Source organism: Eptesicus fuscus, chromosome 16, assembly GCF_027574615.1.
Source record: "Eptesicus fuscus isolate TK198812 chromosome 16, DD_ASM_mEF_20220401, whole genome shotgun sequence".
NCBI classification, from domain to species: Eukaryota; Metazoa; Chordata; class Mammalia; order Chiroptera; family Vespertilionidae; genus Eptesicus; species Eptesicus fuscus.
The window spans coordinates 55,865,955-55,889,363 of record NC_072488.1 but is presented as its reverse complement, the minus strand read 5'-3'; the positions used below and the strand labels follow the sequence as shown (position 1 = coordinate 55,889,363).

At 36.2% G+C, this 23,409-nt stretch overlaps 1 protein-coding gene across 2 annotated transcripts in view; it reads right to left on the bottom strand.

The window, feature by feature from the left end:
- ZC3H6 (zinc finger CCCH-type containing 6) overlaps positions 1–23,409 on the bottom strand; it is a 56,476-nt gene that overhangs the window by 2,181 nt on the left and 30,886 nt on the right. For both annotated transcript variants that reach the window (XM_054728010.1, XM_054728011.1), the window contains exons 4-11: positions 18,909–19,185; positions 15,296–15,429; positions 12,981–13,097; positions 12,294–12,405; positions 7,638–7,747; positions 6,994–7,247; positions 5,949–6,439; positions 5,140–5,373 (exon numbers count right to left, since the gene is read on the bottom strand). In XM_054728010.1, the coding sequence (XP_054583985.1) occupies positions 5,140–5,373; positions 5,949–6,439; positions 6,994–7,247; positions 7,638–7,747; positions 12,294–12,405; positions 12,981–13,097; positions 15,296–15,429; positions 18,909–19,185 (1,729 nt within the window). The remainder of the gene's footprint in view (positions 1–5,139; positions 5,374–5,948; positions 6,440–6,993; positions 7,248–7,637; positions 7,748–12,293; positions 12,406–12,980; positions 13,098–15,295; positions 15,430–18,908; positions 19,186–23,409) is intronic.

The window sequence follows — 23,409 nt, the reverse complement described above, 5'->3', positions numbered from 1 at the left end:
CTGCCTCACACAACAATTTCAAAACTACAAGTAAAAGACAAAACGTCTATCACCCAGAACCACTGGAAAGCTGGCTGAGTGGAAGTTCTACAACTAGAAGGAAAGAGAAAAGAGCATAGAGACGTACTCAAGCGCTGAAAAGCTGAGGTAAGGAGGTGCGTGAATCGGGCTGGCGGCGGGAGACTGGGTATGCTGCTTTATTCAACCCGAAGGGAGACAAGCTCCCAATTACTCTGAACTCCAGTTTCTGGGGAGACACTGGGGACCCAAACTCCTACAGGGAGAAGCTGGACTGTCTGCCATCAGGTCGGAAAGTGAGGGTGGCTTGCTTGCAGAGCTGCATGCAGCAATCATTGTTTATTGCACTGGGGCGCGGGATGTGGGGACTTGGAAATTCGGAGACGCAGAGACGGCTGACTGGCAGCCATTGCTGTTTGCCACGCCCTAGCCTAGAGACCCCGCCCCACACAATCTACAAACCCACCCAAGCTCCACGCAGTGGCTTTTTCATATAAATGGCCTGCCGTATCGCAGCTTAACCTAACAAACTGCAGCTCTGGTCAGACAGCTCCAAAACCTCCAAACCCCAAGCAAAGAAGAAAAAACTGTAGTTCTCGCTGTAGCTCCTGCTGGGTGGCCTCAGACAGTAGCTGACCTGCACCCCATTGGAGATTCAGAAGCCAGTGTACCTAGTGGTCAGTGTGAGACGACACCAGATTTCAACTTCTCACATCCATAAGTGACATATTCAAGAGGCAGACTCAGTGAGCACCAAAGCCCCACGAAGCAAGTCCTGCCCCATAAGTGTGTCTCCAAGACAGCAGTTCTTCCATTATAGACACAGCGGGTCCTCACAGCTATTTGGCCTAGAGGTCAATTCCTCCCAGTGTACCAACAGCAATCAAGGCTTAACTACACCAAGACTTTCCACTCAGCCCACAAAGGGGTACACCAAGAGTGTCCACAGAGGCTGAACCACTGGAACCTATAGGTTACCTACCACAGAAAACCACTCCATCAGCACAGGGAAGCAGCAAAATGCGGAGACAAAGAAACATGTCACGAATGAAAGAAATGGAGGAAAGCAAACTACTGGACATAGAGTTCAAAACCATATTTTTAAAAAATATATATTTTATTGATCTTTTACAGAGAGGAAGGGAGAGGGATAGAGAGCTAGAAACATCGATGAGAGAGAAACATCGACAAGCTGCCTCCTGCACACCCCCTACCGGGGATGTGCCCGCAACCAATGTACATGCCCCTGACCGGAATTGAACCCGGGACCATTCAGTCCGCAGGCCAACGCTCTATCCACTGAGCCAAACCAGTGTCGGCCAAAACCACATTTATAAGGTTACTCAAGAATCTTCTAAAAAATGCCGAGAAACTTGATGAGACCTCCAAGGAGCTTAGTGAGACCTTCAAGGACCTTAATGAGAATGCCAAAAAATGGAAAAGGACCAGTCAGAAATTAAGCATACACTGTCTGAAATAAAGAATATACAGAAATTCAACTGTAGATCAAAGGACCCCAAGAATCAAACCAAAGATCTGAAATATGAGGAAACAAAAAACACCCAAGCAGAAAAACAAAAAGAAAAAAGAATTCAAAAATATGAAGATAGTGTAAGGAGCCTCTGGGACAACTTTAAGCATACCAACATCCGAATTATTGGGGTGCCAGAAGAAGAGAGAGAGCAAAATATTGAAAACCTATTAGAAGAAATGACAGAAAACTTTCCCTACCTGGTGAAAGAAATAGACTTACAAGTCCAGGAAGCGCAGAGAACCCCAAACAAGAGGAATCCAAAGAGGACCACACCAAGACACATCATAATTCAAATGTCAAGGGCAAAATACAAAGAGAGAATCTTTTTTTTTTTTTTCAAAGAGAGAATCTTGAAAGCAAGAGAAAAAGAGTTAGTTACCTACAAGGGAGTACCCAGATGACTGTCAACTGATTTCTCAACAGAAACTATGCAGGCCAGAGGTAGTGGCAAGAAATATTCAAAGTGATGAACAGCAAGAACCTACAACCAAGATTACTCTACCCAGCAAAGCTATCATTCAGAATTAAAGGTCAGATAAAGAGCTTCACAGACAAGAAAAAGCTAAAGGATTTCATCACCACCAAACCAGGATTATATGAAATGCTGAAAGGTATTCTTTAAGAAGAGGAAGAAGAAGAAAAAGGTAAAGATAAAAATTATGAACAAAATGACAACAAATACATACCTACCAACAAGTGAATCTAAAAATCAAGTGAATAAAAAAATCTGATGAACAGAATGGACTGATGAATATAACAGAATCAGGGACATAGAAAGGGAGTGGACTGACAATTATCAGGGGAAGGGGGTGTGAGGAGTGCGGGAAGAGACTGGACAAAAATCTTACACCTATGGATGAGGACAGTGGCAGGGGGTAAGGGCATGGGGTGGGGTGGGGAATCAGGTGGAGAGGAGCTATAGGGGGAAAAAAAGAGGAACACCTGTAATAATCTGAACAATAAAGATTTATTTTTTTAAAAAGACTAAAAGGATTTGGATCTCCTTAATTCAAGCAATCCTTAAGCTCTGGATTTATTTTGATAAAAATATGTTTGGAAAGAAAACAAATCACTAATAATGACAGTTAAGGAAGCCATGGGTACTGAGCAAATGAGGGGTGAGGTGCAGACTTTTCATTTGTATTTTACTACATTTTTAGATATTTGACCTATGTGACTATATTAGCTATTCCAGCACTAAATTAAAAATATCAAACAAAACTAACACCCTAAAGTTTATATACTTGACCTTTATGAGAACACTTTGGGCCTTACTCCTAAAGTCTGTTTATCCCTTGTGTGTTGCGCACAATGAATAGAAGGTATGGTAGGGTGAGTCTCCTTCCTCTCCATTCAGACACATATAGGTTGACACTAAGTTGGACACACACACTCATCCACACCACCCTAGAATATCCCAGGTCAATAGGCCATTGCAGATATTCTTATTTTATCTCCTTGCACTGCTTACTAATGTGTTTCTACTTCATGGAACTCTAGTGTTACCCTCTTAGTTTGAACAGAGCAGTGCTCACAAAGCAAGCAGTGGTGTTTAGGGTGGGGATGTGTCTTCATATAGAATACACTATGTCACAATAGCAAAAGGTTTTATTGGTATCTCAGGGTCTGGGAAAACCAAGTCTAGATTCTAGCTCTCTTTCCTTCTTCTCTTGGACCTCCAGAAAGCCTAGAGCTGGGCTTGCAATTCACTTTAAATATTTCTGTAGAGTAATGTTCCTCATAGAAGTTGTTACCTGACCCAAAGAGGGAAGATGCTATTTTAATAGTCTCACTTTCATATGAATATATTTAATAAGCAGTCAAATCCCTTTTGGGATGAGAATGAATATAGAAGGAAAGTAGAACAGCAGAGGCCAACAGGAAGCAAATATTATATAGGAAATGATGAGTAACAGCTTTTTATTAAGGGACAGATACAATTTATGAAGGCATTAAAATTTTATAAAAATCACCAGTTGTATTATATTATAATATAAAATTTTATATCATCTAGAAAAGTTATTCTCTTGCTTATGAAAACATAAAACTCTGTAAGACTATAAAAAGTTGACTGCTAAATGGTTGTTTTTTTAAATTAAGTTTTAGCACTTAAAGGAATAAATATAAATTGTACAGGAAATTAAGTTATTAGGTATCCCTCATTTCCCTGTGATATTAAATAAATGAAGAATTAATGTTACCTTATTTGAAGACATAATGACTATTTATGTAATATCTTGTAGCTTCCTACTGTTATAGTTTTAGATAGTTACTAATTTTATGTTTAAGGATGGCCACCAATTTTGTAATTCATAAGAACTGGATGCTTTAAACTTTTCTCTCCTTAATTAACTAGATGCTGTACACTTATCAACATTGAAAACACTAAAGTAAACTTAGTGTCTCCATATTATCTTTTATATTAAAAACTAGAGGCCCAGTGCACAAATTCATGCACCTGGGAGCTCATTCAGCCTGGCCTGTGGGATCAGGCTGTTGGCTCTCTGACATCCCCTGGGGGGTCCCGGATTGTGTGAGGGCACAGGGCCAGGCTGAGGGACCCCAATGGTGCATGATTGGGGCTGGAGAGGGATGGGGGAGGTTGGCCAGCAGAGGGATTGCGGGAGGGCTCCAGGGCGTGTCTGGTCCCTCTCACTCAGTCCTGATCAGTTGGACCCCAGCAGCATCCTAACCTACCAGTTGGAGCGTCTGCCCCCTGGTGGTCAGTGTACATCATAGCAAGCAGTTGAGCGCCCTTAGCATATCATTAGCATATTATGCTTCGATTGGTTGAATGGACGACCAGACACTTGGCATATTATGCTTTTATTATATAAGATAATATTCCTTAATAAAATAGCAGAATCTGAAGTGTAGTCTAGGCCCATAAACATTCCTCTAATAACTGAATTATTCTGAGCTTGGTCTAGAAGTCAAAATTCCTGAACTAGAAGGTGTCTTATTCCTTTTCTATTTATTGTCTTCCAAAATAAAAAGGCCTTAATAGCAAGTCTGCTCACTTAGGCCTTGCACTCTAATTTCAGATCTAATCACTGGTTCAAGTTAACCACCCTGCAATTAATTGCTACTATACCATGGTATGGAAACCACAAACAATCCCCAAAAGAAAGGAGCTATGAAGTAAGCTGGAAATATGATAGACAGTTCAGAGAAACTCATTTTTCAAACTTTAATCTATTCAAGACCATTTTAGGAACTGAGTGACCCAAACAGGTGAGATGCTGTATCATAACATGTGACACATCTACTAGGGAAATGCAAATCAAAATCATAATGAAGTATCACTTCATACTTACATGGATGGCTAAAATAATAATTCCAAAAAGAGAAAATAAGTGTAGGTGAGAATATAGTGACATTGCAACCCTCCTACATTGCTGGTGGGAATGTAAAATGATGCAACCACTGTGAAAAAATTTGGTGGTTCCTCAAAAAGTTAAACATAGAGTTAACAAATGACCCGGCAAGTCCACTCCTCGGTATATTCCAAAAGAATTAAAAACATGGACTCAGACACTTGCATGACACTATTCTTTGCAGCATTATGAAAAAATAACATGACATACCTTCTTCTTTGCTGGGTGCCCTCTGAGGTTGGGTGCTGCTTGGTTCTTCATCTTCGTGGTATTTCTGAGTAAGTCTGACAAAAAGAGCTCTCTGCACTGCAGGGAGGAGACCTGGGGCAGGCAGGGGGTCACGGCCTGTCATGCTGCCGCTGCCATCACACCCACTCCCACGGTTAGGTGAGTCTTGAACAATGGGAGGCTGATGCTGAGCAAACTCACCATGCCACATCCCATCTGCACACATAATAAAGAAACAGACATTGATTTAAGCACAATATTCCATGATAGAGTACCACTGTGAGTTCTAAGAAATTGAAGCCCTACTAATTAATAATCACATTTGATTAGAAAATTATGTGATTGTAAATATTTAAAAAAGTTATTTAAGTTCTATTGTTACAATGTTTAGTTAAATTTGAAGCCTTCCCTGGTACTGCTAAGTGGTTAGAGCATGGGTCCATGATCTGAAGGGTCTCGGGTTTGATTACCAGCCAAGGGCATGTGCATGGGTTGCAGGTTTGATCCTGGCCCTGGTTGGAAGACAACCAATCAATGTGTTTCTCTCACATTGATGTTTTTCTCTTTCTCCCTCCTTCCCTCTTTCTACTCTCTAAAAATCAGTGGAAAAAATATCCTCGGGTGGGAATTAACAAAAAAAGTTAAAACATATTTTAAGGACTCAATTTTATCACATTTTACTTAGGTTTGTCTTCACTTAGCTTTATTTAAAACATACTTTCTTATCATCCTTTCAATGAAAGACAAGACTCCAAATATTTAGCTTGAGTTATTCTGAAAGGTAAACTTACCATTAGAGTTACCGGGTGGCTGAAAATTAGGTGCACCATGCTGAGAATAGTAATTCTCATAAAATTCAGAGGGGTTTTGTAGGGACTCATAACTGGTGCTGAGCTGCATTTCACCAGAACCTTGCAGGTGTGATGAGCCTGGAGAACCATGTTTCTCTCTGGGTACTTGCATCATGTGTTCTGGAAAGCCTGGGCAATGGTAAGCACCACTCATACTTGGTACTGACAAAGGTGCATCTGGTTGAACAATTCCTCCAGCTCCATGTGGACCAGGTGGCAAAGGTGGGCTCTGTGGCACTTGTAGGCCAGGAGGTCCTGCACATGGATGATGTCTAGGGGAGCCTGAGTGCATCACAGGAATACTGTGTCCCTGAGACATATTAGGTTCGGGACCCGGACTTGACCCAGAGCTGTAGATATGCTGAGGATGTGGGCTGTTTTCCTGAAATTGTGGTCCTGGTGGCGAGTCACTGCTATAAAATGCTGGTGGTCTGTAGACAGAAGAATATTATTTCTTAGTTCAAAGAAAAGAGGCAAACAAGAATGTCACATTTTTAAATGTTTACATGTGTTTTCTATATCAGAAGAGAATAGTCTGTATCTAAGAAGCCATTTATTCCATATTACCTTTAACTGGAAGTACCAACATGTGCATCCTGCCTTTGTTTTAGCCCATAGTTTTCTAAATTGCTGATTAACGTTTGTTCTAAATCGTCTTCATTACTGCTTTTAAAAAATGCAGAAAGTACAAAGATAAATAAGAAACACCCCTAATCCCATCACCCACAGATAAATGTTTTGACTGGTTCTCTTCTAGTCCTCATCACTGTGAGGAGGTTTTGAAGCTGGCTCAGGATTCTAGAGAGAAAGCCAAGGGGAGGCAGCAGAGGACAGGGACAAGGAGGACGTGGGAAGGAGCAATCAGGTGTGTGCCAGACAGCTGCTATCTCTACCTGAGCTTACATGATTAACACAGACCCAAGTTAGTTTCTTAATAAGAATTTCTAGTGCGAAAATGCCACCGTTTTTGAAAATTTTAACTTACTTCTTCCCAATCTTATGTGCTAAGTCCACAGTAGGTTTTACAACTATTTCAAAAAGAGATGGAATTTTCTTGAAATCATCAGAGAGATCTGCCTGAAAATCATCCTCAGGATCAGAGAAGGGAAAGTGCTCTGGTGGGGTTGGCAGGAGCCCCACTCCTGGAGGTGGTTTGGGAAGAGGGGTTATGCCGCACTTCCTAAGTTCTTCTAACTCTCTTTCATCCTCATTTGTGGGGTCCTCTTCAGTGTTCAACACCTGAAAATAATTGGCAAAGATTACCACATAAAAACAAACTATCGTCTTCACATTTAAAACTGTGAAGAGTTCAGTAAATTAGTTGTATTAATAGGAAAATATAACATTAAGTTGCCTGGGTGACACACAGCTAACTCATTTTGATAAAGAGAATGAAGGTCAAAGAGGTAAAGGATATTTCTCCAAGTAAACTAGCTTTTTAACTGCAGAACAAGGATCAGAATAAAAGATTCTTAATTCCTAGCCCAATATTTCTGCTTTTCTAAAACACTGTATCAATAAAACATGAAATAACAAATCCATGACTTATTAGCAGGTTTATAAAACATGATTCAAGTCGAAAGAATCTGTAGAGAGACTTAACAATCAAGGAACAAAAACATTACTTACTTTGTCCAAAAGTTTCTTCGTTTCTTTAGTTAAATCATCATGTGAAAATTTACACTTGTCTCCTTGGTAACATTTTGCTCCACTATGATAGAACTTGCATGGAAATTCACGTAAATAAAAATATTAAGGAACAGACCAAATAACATAAAATTCTAATATTTTAAGCCAAAAAACATAACTGCTGAATCAACCAGACTCTATAATTATATACTGTACTGAATTTTCTATAATCACATCAGATAATTTGTTTTAAGGTGAAATATTTGTTATGTAGCAAAATATTCAAAAATTTAAAATCTCTCTTACTTTATTACAACTAGAAAACAATTTTAAAAGAAAAATACTTACAATGGTTATAATATTTATAATGTTTATGCAAGCCCTGTTACTTTCCACAATAAAATAAAATATTATGCAGAACAAATACATTTTATAGCAAGAACTCATACCTATTAAGAATAATGGGCTTGATATGTCATGATAAAGTTAACCCAATAATGAGAGCTACAGGCTAGTCTGACTTAACGGTTAGTCACCTAAGGCTTTGGAAACAAATTTCTAAAGAAAGTATTAATTCTAGCAGTATGGTGAAAAATACATCATTTTCACATGGCATATGTTCAGAGAGAATTCCTGGATGGTTTTAGGAAATTTATCACTATAATCATCACAGTGATAAGTTCAAAAGAGAAAAATTACACTATTATCTTAGCAAGTGCAAACGGTGACTAATAAAATTCAAAGTCCTCATTTGATTTAAAAAAAACTCTTAGTAAAGTAAGAATACACTTAACTTGATTTTTAAAAAAAATCTATCTTAAAACTATAGCCACAAGCTAAAGCAAAAGAACATTATCATTAAAACTGTGTACTATGTCTGCTCTAATCATTACTATTTAACATTATTCTGGACATGTAGCCAATACAATTAAAACAGGAGGTATAAATTATTATATTTACAGATGATATGACTGTAGGGAAAAGTTTAAGGATAGACTGAAAGCTTTTAGAAACAGAGTAATAAGGTGTCTGGTTTCTAAAGAAATATGTCAGATCTGAAAAAAATGTTTTCTTTTTTAAAAAATATGTTTTTATTGATTTCAGAGAGGAAGGGAGAGGGAAAGAGAGAAACATCAATGAGAGAGAATCACTGACTGCCTCCTGCATACCCTGTACTGAGGATTGAGTCTGCAACCCAGGCATGTGCCCTGACAGGGAATTGAACCAGCAGCTGCCAGAAGCCAATTCCAGCACGTCAGCAGGGCTGAAATCTGGAGATGGCTGAGGGCATTTCCCCAAACCTGAAGAGGATGCATAAATTGACTGCTTGCTGCCAGAGAGCTAAGGGCATATCAATCTACATGTCATTGCCTACTACTAGCCAAACACCTGAACAGCCATAGGCAATTCTTCCAATCTGACAATGGATTCTGTATACTAAACCCTGGCCTTTGATGTATATCTACTTTGCATTAGGACAATTTGTGTTAGTAAAAAGCAAGGAGTTCTGAGACAAGGAGAACTTAGTTCCTTTAGCTAAGTATTCTCTGGCTCCTCATAATGCCTTCCAAAATTATGTTTCATCTCTGGACTCTTTAATCAATTTACACACAGTGCCTTCTCAGATTCCTGAACCCTTCTAGATGCTGGATTAAGACCCCCGGCATTAAGCAGCCTCTTGATTCCTGGGTTGATGCTTAACCATTGAACAACCTGGCCAGGCTGTTTTCTTTTTCTTGAATAAGACACATTTATTATAACATTTTAATCAGGAAAAGAAGATTGTTTGCCCTACTAACTATTAACCATACTCTTATAGAGGGGACTGGTCAAATAGCATCATGTATAATAGTAGTATAGAAGCTAAACTGTGCACACATGGAAATTTAGGCTCTGGTAAAGGTGACACTTTAATTCACTGAAGATGAGACAATGAGTTAACCATATGGAAAAAATTAGGCCTTGCACATCATATATCAAAATATGAAGTAAAGATGTAAATGTTAAATAAAGATACAACCTTCACAATCATAGCTTGATCACATTTTTATAAAAATTATGTTTAAATGTATACTATACATCCATCCATTCACAAATGTATACATCCCATCTTAGAAAAATATCCAAAAGACTTTATGCCGTATTGTTAGCATAATTATTCCTGAAGAATGAGATTACTTGGAATTTTTTAAAAAGTTAACTTGAAAATTATCAAACATATACCAAAGGAGAGCGAATAATACAATTAGCTCCCTCAGGCTGCCTGTGTAAGTTCAATTTCATCACCTGGCAATTTTGTGTGATCTATGCCACCCCATACTCTCCTCACACCTCTCCGTCAAAAAACACTGGAGTATTCAAAGTATATTCCAAACACATTTAATCTGTGGATATTTCCATGTTTATTTCAAACAGATAAAGAATATTTTCTTAACAATCACAATCTGTCATCAATATGAAAAATTAATATTTTAATTTTATCTCTACTATCCCATCAATATACAAATATTTTAGACTGTTTCAAAAAAAGCTCTTTTTATAATTGCTTTGTTCAGATTAGGATCCAAACATGGTCTGCAAATTGCATCTGGTTAACATATATCTCAAGTTCCTTAATTGATCTATATAAGTTCCCCTCCCCTTTTATTTTTTTTATCATTTACTTGTTAATTTTAATATTTGTCACTGATGTTAAAATAAATACTCCCGATTGCATCAAGAGGCATTTGATGCCCAGTTGTTTCTTTTTAGTGCTATGGCTGATGGGTTGGAGCAGGTGTTGTCAGTCCCATTCATTAATTATAAAACTTCTCGTTAACTTTTCACCTTATGGTTTTAACAGCATCAGTAATCACTGCCCAAATCTATTAATTCACCAAAATATGCAAAATGGTAGGAACACTATGTCAGAGGGTGAAGTCGTGTGTAATTGTGCCAACACAGCCCTGCTCTCCTCCACAAGGGTGGCCCCATTTTGAATTTCTGCCAACAAAGTCTGAGTGAGTCTATTTTATCACAGCCTTGCTAGCAACTTTTGTTGTCCCGTTTTTTAGGGGGGGGGGGGAGAGGGAGTATTTTTGCAAATCCGATAACTGCAAATAGTATCTTGGGCATAGATAAATTGCATTTCTCTTATTATGAACTAGAGGCCCAGTGCATGCAATTGGTGCACGGGTAGGGGCCCTTCATTCTGCGCCGCCCCCTGGGGGCCAGCACACGTCACTGTGAATGATCGAACTCCCAGTCTCCCAGTCGATCTCCTGAGGGGACACTTTGCATATTAGCCTTTTATATATATATGTATATATATAGGATTGAGCATCTTTACATGTATTGGATCATTTGCATTTCTCTCTATGAATTATCTGTATGCCTTGCCCCATTTTTCTTCTCAAATTTTAGAAGCTCATATATCAAACTTTTTATGATATAAGTTGCAAACAACTTTTCCCATTTTATCTTTTACTTGGCTTATGTCATGTATTTGTCATGTAAAATTAAAAATTTTTATGCTGTTAATTTTTCAGTCTTTTCTCTCATTGCTTCTGAATTTTAAGTCATACTTCTGTTCTAGAGTATAAAGGAACCCATCCACACACTTCTTTGGTATTTGTATGGCTTTATCTTTACATTTAGATAAATGATTACAGGAATTTTTACTTTTTTTACATTGTTTTTGAACTAGACAAGACTATTTCAAATTGTATCTGGAAAAACAGACATGAAAATCTACCAAATATCAAGTGTGCTGATGAGGCAGAAATAATCTCATCAAAGCAGCAGAGATATGAAGACGAACAGACCATGGAGCCAAACAGAAACTCTAGAACAAAACCATATACATAACATTTCATCATAATAAAGATGGAGTTTCAGTCTGAGGGAGAAAGGCTCCATTAGTCCACCAGCACATGTTCTCTCTCTCTCTCTCTCTCTCTCTCTCTCTCTCTGTGTGTGTGTGTGTGTGTGTACACACACACACACACACATTAAAGAACTATAAACATATAGTGAAATACCAATTTGAGTGGGGCAGGAGTACAATTTAGATGTATCGATTTCCAAAGAAAGAACTGAGGAAGAATATACAGTGATAATTGGGGGTAAGATTTATTTTTTATTTTTTTGGGGGGTAAGATTTGATGAGACTTTGATTTTATAATGTTTAACAATGACAATTTGTTACTTATGAACCTAAGTAAAAATAATAAAGTTATAACATAAATACAGGGTATCCCCAAAAATGTAGACACACACTTTGAATAATTATAAAGACAGTATTTATTAAAATAATTTCATTTTCAAAATTGAGCTATCAGCTGTTAAAGCATGTATACATTTTTTGGGGACAACCTGTATTTTGCCAACTCTTTCAGGAAGCACATGCTATTGAAATACTTATAAGTGTATATTAGATACAAAGTACCTTTATTTCACAGATTTTTTTCCACAGGGAAGTTATTTATTTCATTTCCCTAAAGAATAAAAATCAGCTTGCCTTTCTTAAGTACAAAAGCTGACTAGACTTAGTTTATGTAATGTGTTTTAAATTTAAAACCAAACTAGGCTTTTTAGGTTGTACTTAGGATTTTTCAAACCCTCAATTATTCTTTCAAACCTCAATATTTTGGTTAACATATTTTCAGTAAAGGATATTATGCATGTAAATGCAGTTCTCCCCTTTTGTACAATATCCTTGTAAATAAAATCTGCAGATCTCTTTCCTCTTCTCCAACTCTGCATCATGATCAAATTTACATTGATCTCCCTGTTCCAAAAAGAAAAGAAAGGAGGAAACAAAGAGAAAAAAAGAAACAATTGAATTGAATTTTCTCCATGGCATTTCATAGCGGAACTATAGTTATATCTTCAGTCTTAAGAGTTTTTGCTCAAGATGGTGGGTGTGGCTACTAGTACGTGCAAAGGCAGCACAGTGCTGGCTCAGGGGCATCTGCCCACTCACCATGTCTAGCTGAGCTACTATGGGGACTAATTTAACCATGTGGTGTGGCCGTGTTTACAATGGGTCAATAATAGTAACTACTTTCTAGGGTTGCTATAAAGATTCAAACATTTAATATTAGTAATCCACTTTGAACAGTACTTGCCACACAGTCAGCACTGTGTTTATTAAATAAAATCTGATTTCAACAAATTACATCATCCCAAAATGAAATTAAATGAGTTCTGATGTATAGTATTTCCATGAGTTACATTGTGAAGAACCAGTTTTATTACAACTAAAATGAGAAATGAAAAAACGACACCCCACTCCCAAAAAAGGTTTAAATTTAAAAGAGCATTTTGTAAGTGAAATGATTTATCATACCCCTGTGAATTTACCTTAATACATCTCCCTTCCAGAAAGTATTTACAGATTTGTTTTCCTTTGTGTTCCACTGTGTGCTGATTAATAAATTCCTGAGTCATCACCTTCCATTTTTTCCCTGGTTTATTATACTGCAAGAAAATTTTTTTATTAAAATGCAACATATATTAAATAGTTATTAAATTGTACAGTCAAATGAATCTGGAAAGCAGTTCAAACTGACTATTAAAAGTGGCAAGATGGGGCATTCTGAGTTACTCATTTATTCGGAGAGATATGCTTCTAGTGAACTGCTTATGCTACTAGTGGTTGCAAAGAAACCTATTTCTATGTTAAGGAGGATGCAAAACTATATTTTAAAGCATAAAATTATGAAAAGCTTGAAAATTAACAATAAAACTCCATTTTGGCAAAGAAACAATAAAATATAGTGTTGATAGGTATGTTATAAAAGACTTAAAATTTCCATGTTTGTCACAGAATTTGTACTTTATAGGATTATTCTAAATGAATTATCAGGAAGGCACACAAAGATTTATTCATAAATATAACAACAGCAGAATTACTTACATAGTAAAAAAAAAAAACAAAAAAAACCCACCACACCAAACAAACAACAACCCTAGAAACATGCTACACATCCAAAACAAATCACAATTTCATAATAAAAATAAAAAACGAAAAATATACCCCCACATTTAATAGTGTATGTCTCTAGATGAATCCCTTAAAAATTAATTATTTTGTACTTTCTTTAGAGAAAAATATCCTCAGTGAGGATGTATTATCTTTAATTTATAAATTAAAAAAAATAGGAAAAATAGTGTATGATGGCAAATCTCACAGCCCTATGTTTTCCTTTGTTCTCCTCAGGCGCCAACTTGACTTCTGTGAGTATAAGAAGACTGAGTCATGACAGGGGATGGTTCTTGACTGTGCTAAAAACACCATTCATGTGGCCATGAAACCGCACTGTTAACTGAGCACCTCGCATGCGTGTGCCCAGCGCACTGTAGAAGTGCAGTGACTATTTGCTCTCCTGATTTGATTCTAGTTTTCCCTCAATTTACTAGAGAACAATGTTGCACAGTTTACTGATACAGGAAATTGTCTCAAAGCAAACACTTGGAGCAACAGATGGCTAGATTTACACCTGATCCTCAATGCTCACAGCAGAAATATCCATTTTACTGTAAGAAGTCTTTTAAAAAGCACAATACCAAGAAAACATAATCCTAGAGGTTCTTTTTAAAAATATAAGTATACCTACATTGTCCCAGGAAAGAACAATAAAATTGTGAATACTTTACTCTTACATATCACTGAAAATATCTTAAATCTATGTAAATTTGACTTACAAACATTTTCTATTTCTGGCTCACTTAGAACAAGTAGATATAAATGACTAGCTCACATATGCCATCTGTATAAAGAATCATGGCTATAATGAAAGAGACAACTGAGAGAGTTCATTAATGCAAAGCCAGTGAGCCAACCTGAGAAATATACTCTGAAATTAAACAGTAAAAATACCTAGTGATTATCATCAAAGAACCCCCTAAAAATGCACCAAGTAGTTCCTAGACTTTATTAATTTAATACTGTATGTACTCTCATTTTGTCTCTTTCTGTCAGTCTATGTTACTTTCTAATGATATGCCTCAGTGTTTTAATAAAGGATTGTAGTTTTTGTTTCATTTTCCAGTTTAGTTCTGATTAAATGAGTGGAATATATCTCACCCTTGATCTGTGAATTCAGTCAGACCTCACTGGACCTGTGGCAGAATACAGACTACAGAAAGCTACAAAGTTGAAATGTACACATCTGAGTTCAAGTTAACATATATTTATTTGATATCTACCATATGGGTAGTTCATAAATTCATCTTTCCAACCATTTATATCTCTTCTTCTCTTTTAATGCTTTTAACTTCAGTTAGCTAATTTACTACTCTCTTCTTGGCCCGCTACATATTGAGTTATTACCATTTTATTGACATTTGCATCTGGCGAAGACGACTCCTAGGAAAGGAAAGCCCAACAGAGAACTAACAAAACATATATTTGCTTTCCAAATATATCACTGTTATTTTAAACTGCTTTCAAACATATCAGTTTTATTTCAAAGTCACCTAAATTTGCATCTCTATATTAGAATCATGACTAATTAAAAAACAATTACTTTTATGGAATTTATTTATGTTTGATCTGAACTAAGAATGATTCATTTTACTAGAAAAGTAGCATTAAAATCGAATGCTTTATTTGCAGCCAAACAGGTTAAAAGATGGAGAAGCTAATCTCCTCATCATGTATAAACGCTCAGTACCTCTTGAAAGTCATCCATTCCTGAAAACATACTGGGCCCTTTACTGACTCTTCCCCCACGGTCTTTGCGTTTGATTTTCTTCAGCAAACCTCGTCCACGACCAACATTAAAACTTTTAAGCCTCTGTTCAGTACCTAAAAAAGTTAAAATGTACTTCAAATACTATAGAAAAACAGCACACCTGTCAATATATTAGTTTATTAGAAACAGCTGTTTAGTGTGGTTTTTTTTTTTGTTAATCCTCACCTGAGGATATTTTTTTCCAGTGCTTTTAGAGAGAGTGGTAGAGAAAGGGGAAGGAAAGGAGGGAGAGAGGGGGGAGGGAGGGAAAAAGAAAAAGGAGGGAGAGAGAGAGAGAGAAAGAGAGAGAGATAGATCAACCAACGTGAAAGAGACACATCCCTTGGTTGCTCCAACCAAGGATCGAACCTGCAACCCAGGTACCTGCCCTTGACTGGGAATCGAACCCAAGATCCTTCAGTGTGTGGCCGATGCTCTAACCACCTTGCACACTGGCCAGGGCAACACCTTATTTTTTAACAGTCTATAATGTACAGTGCATTTTCCTCCTCTAAATTCAATGAAAAAATTAATTCAATCTTTACATTTTAAAACTTTCTGGGCACTGCTTCTTATACTTTTATTTTGTTTTTTAATCCTCACCTGAGAATATGTTTTCATTGATTTTTTTAGACAGAGGAAGGAAGAGAGAAACTTCGATGTGAGAAACACTGATCAATTGCCTCCCATACAGGCCCTGACTGGGGATTGAACCCCAACCTTTTTTGTGTACAGGATGATGTTCCAACAAACTGAGCCACCACGCCAGGGTTCTTTTGTTTCTTAAGGGATGTTAACACATTAAGGAAGACAAGGAACAAGAATGTACATGGATGGAGAAGTCAAATCCAGTTTCTTTTAAATTTTCCTTAGAAAAAGCAATTAACAAGGCTTTCAGTTTTTCAGAGAATTTAATATTATATTCATCTCTATGGAAGACAATGTAGGTATTAGTGGTTAATTTATAGCGAATTGTTTCTATTGATAATTTTGAGTACATAGCACATATATCTTCAAATAAAACTTATATGTCTTTTACTTTTTAAAAAAGGTAATTTTTTTATTGATTTCAGAGAGGAAGGGAGAGGGAGAGAGAGATGGAAACTTCAATGATGAGAGAGAATCACTGAGCAACGACCTCCTACACACCCCACACTAGGGATTGAGCCTGCAACCTGAGCATATGACATGACCTGGATTCGAATTGTGACCTCCTGGTTCATAGGTCGACACTCAACCACTGAGCCTTGCCAGCTGGGCGACTGACTTGTCTTTTACTTTTGAAAAACTTGCTATTTAAAAGCATCTATAAAGATAGCCAAATAGCAAAAAGTATTTATTAGGGTAGGAAGTTAAAATACAAAATGATTTCTTATTTTACCAAAGTCATATTGAACTAATACATCTTCTAATGATCTTAAACCTACAAAATAGCCAATAAATATGTGGGAAAAAAGTTTTATCTCACTAAAATAAATTAAAAAAATAACATACCGATTTTCACCTCAAAGAATACTGTGTGTAGGGACTTACAGAGTATGGCATTTTCACACACTAGCAAGGATTTTATAAACAGGTACATCACTTTTTTGGTTATCACCCTGTTATATGAATAAAAAATCTTCAAATATGTGGCTATGTCCTTTGACTCAATTCTACATTTCAGAATTTATTAAGAAATACGTTTGCCAAGATGTTTTCTGATATATGTATAAATATGCAAGATTAATCACAGAATTTTAAAAAACTGGGTGCAACTTAAATCTCAAACAATTACTATCAAACAAACCTAACAATTTGTTAGACAAATTATGGTATATCTACTTTGAACAGAATGCAGGCATTAAAAGCTACTCATTAAGGTAAGAAGTTAAGGGGGGTGGAGAACAAATTACCACAGTATAAATAGTTTTTGTTAAAAATAATTGTCAGAGCCGAAACCGGTTTGGCTCAGTGGATAGAGCGTCGGCCTGCGGACTGGAAGGTCCCAGTTCTATTCCGGTTAAGGGCATATACCTTGGTTGCGGGCACATCCCCAGTAGGGGATGTGCAGGAGGCAGCTGGTCGATGTTTCTCTCTCATCGACGTTTCTAGCTCTCTATCCCTCTCCCTTCCTCCCTGTAAAAATCAATAAAATATATTAAAAAAATAAAAAAATAATTGTCAGAAAAATTCTAAAAGAATGTACACCAAAAATGTTCAAGTAATTATCTCTGGAAGTAGGGATTAAAATTATTTTATCTTTGATCTTTGCTGGGTTATCTTGTCTACAAATAGGAAAAGTTTTCTGCATTTGGCCATACATTCCTTCCATAATCCAGGAGAAAACAAATGTCAAAAATAAATGTATCACTCAGTTCATTAATAGCACAAACAGAAAGAGCCTGATGGAAAACCTCAGCGGGAAGGGATGAAGAGGCCTCCACATTTGGGCTATTCCCATGTGGAGTTATCTCCACACCACTGTTTGACTATAATTACAGTAGCAGATGCAGAGACAAATTCCTTTCTCCTTAGTTCAGACAAATTCCTTTCTCTTTAGTTTCATATTTTTCAAAGGAATTTTGCTAGGAAATAAAAAAAGCCATAGAAATAACCAAATTTACTTTTAACTGACTGCTTTTCTCAACAATAATTAAAGGATAGATACACAGAGTTTGGGTGCCCACTGTTTTACCTCGGCCTCATCTTGCTCTAGTTTTCTTGAGTAGAACACACTGATTGAACTTTTCTTAAGCTTGCTTCCATCTTTATGGGGCCCACAGTTTCTATGGTAACTTACCCTGATCTTTCCAGGGACCATGTGTCTCAATATAGCAAATAAATAGGTGATGACTGTAGAAATTTCTTTAGATTAGGTTCTTATTTCCGATCTTGATATATGTCCATAGTCCTAAGTACACTTGCATAGCAAAGGTAACCACCATATTTTAAAGCCAAACAAAATAATAGCTTCCCAGCCCTAGCCAGTCTAGCTCTGTGGTTAAAGAGGGTTGTGGGTTCGATTACATTCAAGAGCACGCACCTCAATTACAGGTTCAATTCCCGATCTGGTTGGGGCGCACTTGGGAGGCAAGCAATCGATGTGTCTCTCTCTCATTGAAGTTTCTCTCTCTCCCCTCCTCCCTTACACTCTCTTTAAAATCAATGGAAAAAATATCCTCAGGTGAGGATAAACAAAGAAAGAATAGCTTTCCAGAACTCTGTCTTTACTGGTCTAAAGTACATAAATACTTAGAGCATCAGAGACAACAGAAAAAGGTAGGTTATTTTTTTTTTCAGTATAGTAATATATTGCAGAGAAAAACATAACAGGAAAATTGTTTTATACTTTTACATACTTTTAAAATATTAGGGTATCTTTCTAATTCAAATATTAACATTTCATACAGATTGAAATATTTATAGACTTTTGTCCTCAAGGCCTACAAGATAAATAAAAATGAATAAACTGATCTTGAGAAAGGGCTAAGAAATGTAAGTTTTCACTCCACAGCTACCTATTTTAATAAGGTTCTTACATTCAAAAACAGATTGACAATTTAAAACTTACCTTGCTGAAGTCCTTTCATTCTTTGTTTTTTCCCTGGTTCTTTAAAAAATGATGATCCTAAAGCAATACTGGAGGGTTCTTTAGCTTGTCTGTATTGTTTGAGCTGACTGTCAAAATCTTCTTCTGTTTCCTGACTGTAGTTACCGAAGTTGTCGTCACTGTAGTTACCAAAGTTGTCATCACTGTAGGTACTGTACTCACCATACTCTTTACTTTTAAATTTTTTGTTATATTGACTCCTCCTTGATGTCACGTAGCTTCCTGATATGTGCCCATGCTAAGTGGAAATGGACAACCCACTGTTAGGATTTTTCAGTTACATACAGGAATTGATAGTAACATAAAGGCTTCTTTTCTCCCCCCGAAAGTTGGAAGAAAGAAGGAGACAGTTATTAGTTCTGCCCCTTGATTAGTACTGATCTAGGACACCAATTAAAAATAAGTTAAAAAGTAAATGCTACTTTGATATTATTAAATTTCATAATGTTCAAAGATCCTTGCTGAGATGTTTTTCTGCTTTCCATGTCCCATGTCTCAACATTTGTACATACAGAATACTTATGTGAATTCCTGTCATACATGAATTCCTTCTCCAAAAAAACAGAAAAAGTATTTTTGGCCGAAACCGGTTTGGCTCAGTGGATAGAGCGTCGGCCTGCGGACTCAAGGGTCCCAGGTTCGATTCCGGTCAAGGGCATGTACCTTGGTTGCGGGCACGTCCCCAGTGGGGGGTGTGCAAGAGGCAGCTGATCGATGTTCCTCTCTCATCGATGTTTCTAACTCTCTATCCCTCTCCCTTCCTCTCTGTAAAAAATCAATAAAATATATTTAAAAAAAAAAAGTATTTTTGAAAATAAGGAAAAGATAGTAAAATAGCTTGGGGGAGGGGTAGAAAAAACATACATATTGTTCTAACATTGAAAAGTTCCAAAACTACATGTTATATTGAATAAAAAATATGTTTAGACATTTTTCTAAGAAAATATTTGTATCTGAGGTCCAATATTGAAAAATAGATTATTTCCCAATAAATAAAAGATATCTAATAAACTGCTCATTAAGAGTTATTTATGACAATGCACCTTATTAACTTTATGGCTTCTTTACTAAAGCATGTGAAAACAACACACTTTAGTCCTAGAAGTTTATTTAATGACAGTATTCAAGCCTACCTCTATTCATCTTATTAGGTCTATCACATCTTCTGTCAATTTTTTTATTATAAGAAAGCAAAAAAAAATTGTAATTACAATTTGAGAATCCAGATAAACCCAGTTTATACATTTTAACTGTGATATAAAAATACTGCCCCTGCCAGAATACCAACATGTGACTATGAGTTTTTAATAAAATGCAGAAAAATATTAAGTTCAGTAATTAGAAATTAGAGAAAATATGTAATTAACACAATAAAGAAAATCAATTAGCTCATAAATTTTAAATACTGAAAACATTGTATTAGATTTTTCATTTTTCAGCAGTATTTTTAAAATTTAAAATTTAAAAATTTAAAAATTTATAAATTTCTCAAGTCTAGCACTTCAGAAATTCAGAAATCAAAATGGTAGCCAAAAGGCATGGTTTCTGATTTTTTTTAAAGCCAATGAAATAAAACAAAATAATTGTTTAAATTAAGTTAGATTAATTAGTTGAATGGTATCCATGTTTCTATTTATAAAAATGTAATAACACTGATGCCTCAATAATATATTCAATGTTTTATGACTAAAAATTACTTTTAATAGGTGAGTATTAATTTTTCTTTGGAGATTAGATGTTTATCACAAAAACTTTTAAGTCTTAATATTAATTCAATTCTCTGATTTGTCATGGCCTTCACAAAAATAATCTTCATATTCCTAGTTTTTAAAATAGAATTATCCCTAGCTTTCACTTTATCTTCTCCCTAGTTTTCACAACGGTAAACATCCTGTCTCAGGGCTCCTTTCGCAGTGGAAGAGTCTCCTGGCTTCCTGAGGGTCAGAGCGCCCAGGCTGGCCACAAGCAGCCCCATTCATGCTCTAGGTCCTAGGAGAAAGTCTCCTTAGGCTGCACATGTTCATCATCCGAATGAACAAAACACACCAGCAAGGATCTAGCAAGTGTTTTTTAAAGCCCAACTGCAAAAAGATAAAAGAAATGAGAAAAACTATTAAATTCTACCACAGCATACAGTTTCTCTGATCACTATGCTGGCTGATTATTAGGACATCTACACTGCTAGAATGTCTTGTTTCTGCCAAACAGGAGCTGGCCCCTTGGCAATTTCTGTCAACATGAAATGAGAGACCAGCAGGGGAAGATATATTAAGTCCTCTGGTGTTAATATACATTCTACTTTTGGCCTGTAATTTTGTAGGTGTTATATTGTTTTTCTTAATTTCTTGGAGTTCTTAAAATAAAAATTCTTGCATCACTAGGGATATATAATAGTCAATAATAATGACAATAACTATATTGTTTAAGAAAATGAGTCACTTAAAACAAATGTGCTATTGTTTGTACATACAAACTGATCCTGTCCTTCACAGCAGCCCCCAAATAAGATTATATAAATTTACAATATGTATAAACTTATTATAGTACTTCTGCCACTATTTAAAATATTCTGCATCTCTTCTTTTGGAGTTACTTTTAGTGACAGCCAATGAGTCAAGAGTTTATAAATCTCAATCCTTGTTATTTTCTGAAATAGCAATGCCCATCTTAAGCATTTCTTCTTTCATTGGAAGAGTATCCAAATGACTTTTGACTATTTCTAAAAAATAAATCTAACTGCAAATGGTGAAATTTAGGCACCAATCAGTATTTGCTGAAACAGAACTAATTTAGAAATTCTGTCATTAGTAGTAAAAATAATTCTAATGAATAGTTAATTGTTTAAATGCTCTGAGAAATGGCAGCACCATTCACTCTAAAATCACTAGACATGTTGAGTATATATGTATACATATACAAATATATAGTCTAATATGTACCTAACTAGGTAAAATTATTAACCAGAGTATAATTCTTTTCAAAGTTTAAAAGAAGATATTTTATTAAAACCTATTTATTCAATGGTCACTAAGTAGCCTCAATTGTAAAGATGTCAGTAGAAAAATAGAAGGCAACAGACACAGTAATGTGATTTCTAAGATCACAAGAGACTGGAAAACCAAATTAGGTGAAAGAATATAGCACTTGCAGACAAGCCAGACTGGCAGAAACTGGGCCTCAGAAAGTCTGGGGCTTTTCAGATAGGAGCACACTGACTTGAACACTCTCCAGTGCTCCTGCAAGCCCTGATCTTTCTAGCACAAAATACAGTAGTTTTTATACTGAAGACTTTGTTGAGACAGTCCAACATATTATATATATATATATATATATATATATATATATATATATCACATATATATAAAGTTTATTATGATGTGTTAAAATATTTTGTGTTTAAAACACTTCGAATAATTTTTGCATTTAAAGAGGTAGATGTCACAAAATTTATATGTTGAAGTCCTAACGCAAGTACCTCACAACGTGACTGTATTTGGAGATCAGGCCTTTAAAGTGGTGATTAGGCTGTTAGGATGGACCCTGATCCACTACGACTTGTGCCCTTATGAGAAGAAATTTGGAGACACAGAGACACCAGGGTTGGGTGATGCACAGAGGGATGACCATGTGAGGACACAATAGCAAGAAGGTGGCCATTGACAAGCCAAGAAGGAAGGCCTAAACAGACCCTTCCCTCATCCTCAGAGGAAACCACCCTGCCAGCACGTGGATCTTAGACTTCCAGCCCCCAGTTGGCGAGAAAATAAACTTCTGTTGTTTAATCCACCCCGTCTGTACTATTTTCTTACGGCAGCCTAAGCACAGTAATACATAGTGTATTTTAAAGCATGTATCTTGTAAAATATCTTTGCAAAATATCAGAAAGCAAAGAATAAAATTGAAAGTTTAGTTTTTCCCTTTTTGAGAAGCAGTACCTCAAAACCACAATGAATACCACTTCATACTCATTAGGAAAGCTATTATAAAAAACCCCACAAAAATAACAAGTTTGACAAGGATGTGCAGAAATCAGGAAACCTCATGAATTGTTGGTGGGAATGTAACACGATGCAGCCTTTGTGGGACATAGGATGGTGGTTCCTCAGAAAATTAAACACAGAATTATTATACGATCAGAAACTCCATTCCTATGAGTAGACACTCATGTTCATAACAGTATTATTTACAACAAAAAGTCAAAACAATCCAAGTGGCCATCAACAGAGAAATTAATATACACATAAGAGCCTAACCAATGGTTAAGGACAACAGGGGGGTGGGGGCATCTGTGGGGAGGGGTGTGAGATGGGAATAGGGGGATGAGGACAAATATTGACACCTTAATCAATAAAGAAATTAAAAAAAAGAGAAATTAATATACAAAGTGTGGTATATGCAAGCAATGGAATATTATTCAGCCTTAGGAAGGAATGAAATTCTGACACATGTTTTGCTGCATCAT